Source organism: Zalophus californianus, chromosome X, assembly GCF_009762305.2.
Source record: "Zalophus californianus isolate mZalCal1 chromosome X, mZalCal1.pri.v2, whole genome shotgun sequence".
In the NCBI taxonomy this organism is placed as follows: Eukaryota; Metazoa; Chordata; class Mammalia; order Carnivora; family Otariidae; genus Zalophus; species Zalophus californianus.
Genome location: NC_045612.1, coordinates 75733704 through 75741324, shown reverse-complemented (window position 1 = coordinate 75741324; position 7621 = coordinate 75733704). Strand labels below are relative to the sequence as shown.

The following is a 7621-nucleotide window of genomic DNA, read 5'->3' as shown; positions in this document are numbered from 1 at the left end:
CCATTCTCCTTTTCTTTTATGCTACGTCTATTTCTCCGCCCCCCCTGAGGCTCCCAAAGCAGCTACTAGGCTACTCGAGTGTCTAGGCGTGGCTATGCAAAGAAGTCCCACCCCTGAGACTGACACAGTGCTGTTGGGAGGCGGGGAAGGGGAGGTAAACAGAGACCAAGCCACTCCTATGGAAGGAATCAAAAAGCTCCAGGGACTGTGGGCAGACAGGGAGTTAGGTTTTGCTTGGTCCGTGGGAACAGAGAGAGGGGTCAAGTGGTCAGAGGCACCGTGCAGACTTCTTTTCTTGTAACTATTGCATGGTAGGATGCAGCTAGCTCTTCAAAGTTCTATACATGAATGTTAGCGGGCCTGGAATTTTTCAGAAAACTAGTGTTGGAAAAGTAACAATTTTCAGACACATGGAAAAGCCACTTCCCAGCTTTGGCCCTCTTTTTTTTTTTTTTCTCTCCTTTGTTCAGAAAGTTAGATAGGATTTGGACAGGAGGAGAGGAGACATAAAACGGGAAACACCACTCAAAATTAAGGAGATTTCGATTGTGGAATCACCTTCTTTGGGCCCCAGAGTCTCTATACAAAGAAGGGGTTGTACTAGATAGACTACGAGTTTTTTTCCAGCAATGACACTCTGGGAGTTTAGAAGTTTATAATCACAGAGTCAGCAGTGGAGAAGTATTGGAATGTTACTAGTACCTGACCCTGAAGAACTTGCAGAGGAATAGGGGAGATAAGACAGACTGGACATAGTCAGAGAACAGCACACAATACTGAATGAGGTGCCAAACTATGAGGTACAGGCTAGAAGGGTAGTAAGGGAACAGAGAAAAGGGAAAAATAAGAGAGAAAATATGACCAGCGAAAGGAAATGCTCTTCAATAGAGTGAGGGGGCCTAACAAATTGTGGCGTACCAAGTTGCATTATGGATAAAGGGAAAGGAAGCTTAGGCCAAGGCATGAGGGAGGGTCTAAGCAATGTGCCATGATCAGACTCTGAGGGACCTTACCTGGTGTGAGCAGAAAGGCTGTATGCTAGGAGCTTAGGGTAAGGTATAGGTACATAGGCTGCAATGCCTTTGGTGAAAAAAGAGGGGCTGAATAGGCTCTGAGGTGACTTTGAATAGGTCCTGAGTGAACTCCAAACATGGCCCCTGGTTAGAGCTGGGACCAGAATGTGGCCTTTTGACTGGTACTGTGGGCTCAGGCCTAGAAGGAGGGTAAACTGAGTTAGAATCCTAGGTTTGCCCCTCCTAGCTGTGTGACTTTGGGGAAATCACTTACCTGCTCCATGGTTCAGTATCCTCATCTGTAAAATGGGAACAAGAGTAATCACTTGTTCATAGGGTTGTTTTCTTCAAAATTAATGAATTAATACATGTAATGGCACCTGGCACATGGCAAATGTTATATAAGTATATGCTATCATTATTTCCTTGGGTATACAGTCATTACACAATAGATAAAATACAAGTTTAGGAAGGCATCTGGAAGGAATACAGACTCTAGAATCCACAGATCTCTATTCCAACTCTGGTTCTAATATCTACGAGCTGTTGGCTCTTTAGCAGAGGACTTATCCTCTTTGAGCTTTAGTTGTCCCATCTGCAGAGAGAGGCTCAGAATACTTTCTTTATGAAGTTGTGAATTTAAAGTGAGCTAATGTTCATAAAGCAAAGAGAATACAGTAGGTGTTCAAAGGATATTCTAGGTCCTAGAGTTTAAAAAGAATGGGTGTGACTGCAGGGTAGGAAATGAATTGGTGGAATAAGGGCTGGTGGTAGATACTAATTAGGAGATTACTGAGGGGCTGATCTATGGTGATGAAAAAAGGGGATGGAAGCAGAAGAAATTGTGAAGCTAAAGTTAAAATCTGTGATGTCAAGGGAGGATCTGAGTCTTCACAGCAGAGTGTCACTTCTTGATATAAGCCTCACTTGGCCAGGCCAGCCCCTGTCCCCCACACCCTATTTATTTCCTTACTGACACTAAATTAAACCTGTAATCATTTAATTAATTTCCTTACTTGTTTAATGACTGTCCTTTCCCTCCCACTAATTGGTAAGCATCATGAACTAACAGTAATTCTTAGAGAGCATTTGTTATTTGCCAGGCACTCTTCTCAGTATTTTGCATATATTAACTCATTTAATACTTGTAACTACTCTAGTACTATTCACAATGAGGAGATGAGAAAACTGAAGCATAGACTGACTTGCCCAGTGTCAAGCAGCTAGGAAATGGCAGGGCTGTGAAGGAACCTGATACACAGCAGAAGGAACAAAACAAATTAATGAAAGGACCAGGATGCAAAAGACAAAATGGAAGAGGCCAGGAAGACTTTGAATATATTGAACTTCAGTTGCCAAGGAGCCCCACATGTTGAAATGTTTCACAGATGAAGAAATGTTAGTTGGGAGCAAGAAGAACCCTTTAGCCTGGGGACACTCCCCCACCTGGCACAACCAGACTGTCTTTTATTTTTTAAACACAAGTCCTTTCCAGCTAAGATAAGAACATCCTTCAAGGCCAGGATTAGGGACCTTTCTACAACCTCAGTCTCAAGGGCTTACCCAACTTTTGTGCTCTCAGCTACACTGCTCTACCTCTTTTGATCCTACTTAGCAAACTGAATATATGGACAGGGAGCCATGTTAGGTCATTGGTAATGCTTACTTGAGTGAACTGAATTGAAAGGACATTTGCTGGTACATTAGCTAGGGGACAGCATAATCAAAATTCTTCTTTGAAGAAAAGATGGGAAGGAACATTTACCTAGCATTTATCAATCATGCAAATGTGCTCCTTTGTAGCTTACAACAGTCCTACAAGATAGGGATTACTATCCCCATTTTACAGATTAAGAGGCTTGTACTCTATAATGCTTCTTTTCCTGGAGGATAGGAGGAAGCCTGAGATAAAGGTACCAGGGAAACTTCAGAGCCCACAAGCTATTGTTTCATTATTTAGAAAGTGACCTTAGGCAGCATGTATGAAACTACTGTCTTCCACCATAACTTGTCTAATAATACTGTAATAGTGACTAACCTTCACCAAGCACTTGCTAGGTAGTGTTCTGAATGTTTTACATGGATTAATTTATCTCATCTTCACAAAAACCCTATGAAGCCAAAAGCACTGGAATCATCCTTGCCTCTTCTTTTTCTCACATCTCACATTCAATCCCTCAGCACAACTGATCAGCTTTGTCTTCAAAATATACTATGAATCCCCCAACTTCTCAGCACATTCACTGCAACTACACTGTTGCAAGCCACCATCACTTTTCAGCTAGATTACTGCCATAGCCTACAATTGGTCTTGCTCTTGACCTTACTCCACTCCAGTCAATTCTCAGTACAGCAGTCAGAGTGATCCTTTGAAAATGCCAGTCAGCTCAAGTCTGTCCAAACCATTCCAATGGCTGGCTTCTAATTCAGAGTAAAAGCCAAAGTCCTTAACAATAGCCTACACTCCACCCAACTCCATCCCACCTCCACCACCCTACCCTTATATCTCTAATCTCATCTACCATTGCCCCTTGGCCACCATATCCAACCACATTGTCCTCTTTGCTGTTTGTTCCAACACTCAAAGCATTCTCTAGACTCAATCTTTGTACTTGTTCCTTCAGCCTGGACAATTCTTCCCCAGATATCTGCATGGATCCTTCCCTCACTTCCTCTTAGTATCTGCTCAAATTTTACTTTATAAGAGAGAACTTTCCTAAAACCCTAATATAGAGTAATGGAATTGCTAGGGTCTTTTGGACTTTTCCTCAGCACCAGCCCCCAACGACATGAGGTGGGATGTGGGGGTCAGTAGATTTAAGACCCTCAGCTGTGCTCTCTGTGGGGGAGCCACTCTGGCCCCCATACCTGAGTGGTAGAAGTAAGGTTCAGTCAGCTCATCTCTTGGGGGATTTCTCATTCCTTACTCTTAAGATGGGCAAGAGTCACTTCATGAACTCAAACCAAGTACTCCCAGGTAAAAGGTCTCTCTGATTACACTTAACTGCTGGAATCAGCCTGAATTTATCTCTGGGGCCAGAGATGTTATTCTGCGGCCCAGTGAGAGATTCAGGGCTCCCTGATGCCATCCTCAGCTCTCTCTCAGAGGTTACTTAAGGTCACTTGGGGGAATGCTGACACACCTTGGCTGTGTCTGAGAAAAGCCAGGTCAGCCTCTAATTCTAGAGTTCGATGCAGGCAGAGTGACCACTCATGTGAGATATAGACACACTGGGGACTTTAAAGCCCCTCTGGAGACTAGGAACAGAGAGCAGAAGCAGAGACTGGAGGCTCCAGGAGATACTGAAATGTATGGGGCCTTCCCTATGGAATCCAGCATCTATAGGGATGTATGTACCTGGACAGGATATCAAGATCAGCTCCTGGTGCCCTTTCATCAGCTTTTGTGATATGTATAGATAACCATGCCCATAGGTGTCTGAAGCAATGGCATATACAGTCTTGGATCTTCTGAATTAGAAAGGTAGGACATATAAAAGAGCTCCTCCTAGCCCTGGGATTTTTCAAAGTTCAGTTGGGTCATAGTTTAGTTCAACAGTCTTTTTTTTTAAGATCTTTATTTATTTGTCAGAGAGAGAGAGAGCACAAGCAGGGGGAGCACCAGAGGGAGAGAGAGAAGCAGGCTCCTCACTGAGCAAGGAGCCCAATGTGGGACTCAATCCCAGAACCCTGGGATCATGACCTGAGGCCAAAGGCAGATGCTTGATGACTGAGCCACCCAGCATCCCAGTTCAACAGTCTTTTCTTTGATCCTTAATCATCTTTTTTTTCACCTGCCCAAGATGGCTATTTCAAACTTACTCCTCTTACTCAAGCACCTAACACTAATATAGCCTATTCAGAACTCTTAGTAGGTAAGACTTCTCCAGTTTCACTGAAACCATAGAACAGCACCAGGCTAAAACCCTTTAAACAACTTCTGATCCCTCCACCTTCAAGCTTATTCTTGTCTTTTATATGAGAGTTCCTTTCTATTCTAGACTAATCTCTCTATCTGTGCTTACTTCCCCCATCTACCCTGCTTTGCTTTATCTGGCATCTTCACAGTCCCTCTTTCTCTGAATCATTCCCCTAAATGCATCCATTTTTGAGCCAAGATTCTGGAAAGGGTTTTCCATAGTTATTGCTTCCATATCTTTACCCCCATCTCTTAATTTTTAAATTCATTACATTCTGATCTCCTCAGGATCACCCATGAATTCCTTTACTGTCAAACCCATGGCTTCTTCCTGTCTTATTTGAATTCTCCAAAACATCCAAAATTACGTTGTTGTTGTTGTTGTTGTTGTTTTTCCTTACTAACTCTTGACTTTCAAGGAATCCATATCTCCTGGTTTCATTCCTTTCTTTATAACTTTTCCCAGATTCTCCTTCTCCATTTATCCCTCAAATGCTGAGGTTTTCCAGAGTGTACCCCCCTCCACATTGCCATTCTTTCTTGATTCTAATTTTTCTCACTGGAACTTATGTGTCAGAGATCTTACCTGTCATCTGACTGGTTAATTCTCTCACACAAAACAGAACCTAAAGTATACTAAGGGTTCAATATATCGGGCGCCTGGGTGGCTCAGTTGGTTAAGGGTTCAATATATCTTTGTTAAATAAATGAGTGAAAAAATAATTGAATGGAGAATGTTTACCTTTGAATTCACCCTTCTTTCTTTCTTTCTTTATTTTAATTTTATTTTATTATGTTAATGAACTCCCTGGCCCCAGGTAAGGGACCATACAAAGAAGATAGACAAAAAAAAAAAAAAAAAAAAAAATCCATGCCTGCACCCAAAATACTAACAACAGCCAACACTTGATCAGCACTTGGATTAACTCTGTATGTCAGGCCTTGTGCTAAGGGTTCTACATGCAATACCTCATTTAATCTTTAAAATTACCCTATGAGGTAAATATCATATCCTTCCTATTTTATAGATGAAGAAATTGAGTCACAGAAATGAGAGGTAATTTGTCCATGGGGCCACAGCTCCTCGTTAGTATAGTGGTTAGTATCCCCATCTGTCCATGGGGCCACAACTAGTGACAACTGACTCAAGACTCTCAAGAATAGCTGATGCCTGAATTATTCACTATTACACTCAAGAGTAGAATCTTTCCTTCCCAATCTGAGGCTCTTCCCATCTTCCCTGGACAGCTATTCTAAACCACTACCTTTTTTTTTTTTTAAGTCCTTACTCTGGCAGTTAATTCCCGGTCTAGAAAATGGACTCCTGTCCTCTTTATCAAAAAACAAAACAAAACAAAACCAAAACCAAACTAAAACAAAACAAAATAAGGCTGCTTGCTGTGCCGGCCGCGCGCTCCCATGCGCCCCCTGTAGCCATGCCTCGCAAAATCGAGGAAATCAAGGACTTTTTGCTCACGGCCAGGCGAAAGGACGCCAAATCCATCAAGATCAAGAAAAATAAGGATAATGTGAAGTTTAAAGTTCGGTGCAGCAGATACCTTTACACCTTGGTCATCACGGCCAAGGAGAAGGCAGAGAAACTGAAGCAGTCCTTGCCCCCAGGTTTGGCAGTGAAGGAGCTGAAGTGAACCTGGCCCACTGATTTGAACTGTATTAAAGTTTTAAAAATTCTTAAAAAACAAAACAAAACAAAAAAACAGATTCTGTTAGACATGAAGTCCCTCCATCCCCTCCCCTTATGCTTATAATGTTGTCTTTCTCTTCAGCCACTCTGGTTTTTCCTCTGGGAGGACAGGAAAAAAGCATGAGCATCTTCCCCTTCCCCTGCCCCTTATGGACCATTCTTCATTTTTTAACCTCTCTCTCATTGATATCTTTAGTATTCACCTTCCCTCCTGTGTCCAGCCCTTCTATCCACAAACATATTCAAATTCCTCCCACTGCAAAATAAAATCAAACCTTCTTCCACACTGCCTCTTCCTCAAATAACAGCCTCCTTTTTCTTTTTTTTCTCAGCCAAATTTCTGGCCACAGTAATCTCCATTCACTGTTTCCATGTCTTCACTTTCCTTTAGATTCCCAATCTACTGCAGTCTGGCTCTATTTTCTCTCCTCGAGTCACAAGTGACCTCTTTCACTGACAAATTTTAAGGAAAATTTTCACTCATTTTTAAAATTTATTTACAGTGTTTTTTTTTTTTTTCCAGTGTTGGTCACTGTTTTCTTTAGGAAACTATTTCTTTTGCTAGAAAACATCATGGTCTCCTGGCTTCCCTCTATATCTCTAACTCCTCATTCTCAGATATTGTCACTGAATATTCTCTCTTACCTCACTCCATGACATTGTGAGGTTGGGGCCCTTACATTTTATACATATGATCTTAATTACCCATAGAACAACCTTTTGAAGTAGGTATGATTTCCCTTATTTTGCACATGTGGCAATTTAGGACCAGAGAAGTTAAGTGAATTTCCCAAGGGCACCCAGCCAAATACAAGCTTAATTCAGAACTATAGCCAGAGCCTAACTCTAAGCATGCCACATCATGCTGTCTTGCTCCAGTGAATAAGGACATGGCACAGCATTAAAGTGGCTTTGGTTTTTGAATTGGGATCCTAGGTCTATCACTTACTAATCTGTGTTCTGTGTGATCGTAAGCAAGTACTT

The 7621-nt window shown here is 42.0% G+C and overlaps 1 protein-coding gene across 1 annotated transcript; it reads left to right on the top strand.

The window, feature by feature from the left end:
* Window positions 1–6328: 6328 nt before the first annotated feature.
* LOC113931329 (60S ribosomal protein L38-like) lies at window positions 6329–6629 on the top strand. The gene has a single exon (XM_035725757.1). The coding sequence runs from the start codon at window positions 6369–6371 to the stop codon at window positions 6579–6581; it is 213 nt and encodes a 70-aa protein (XP_035581650.1). The 5' UTR covers window positions 6329–6368; the 3' UTR covers window positions 6582–6629.
* The last annotated feature ends 992 nt before the right edge of the window (window positions 6630–7621 follow it).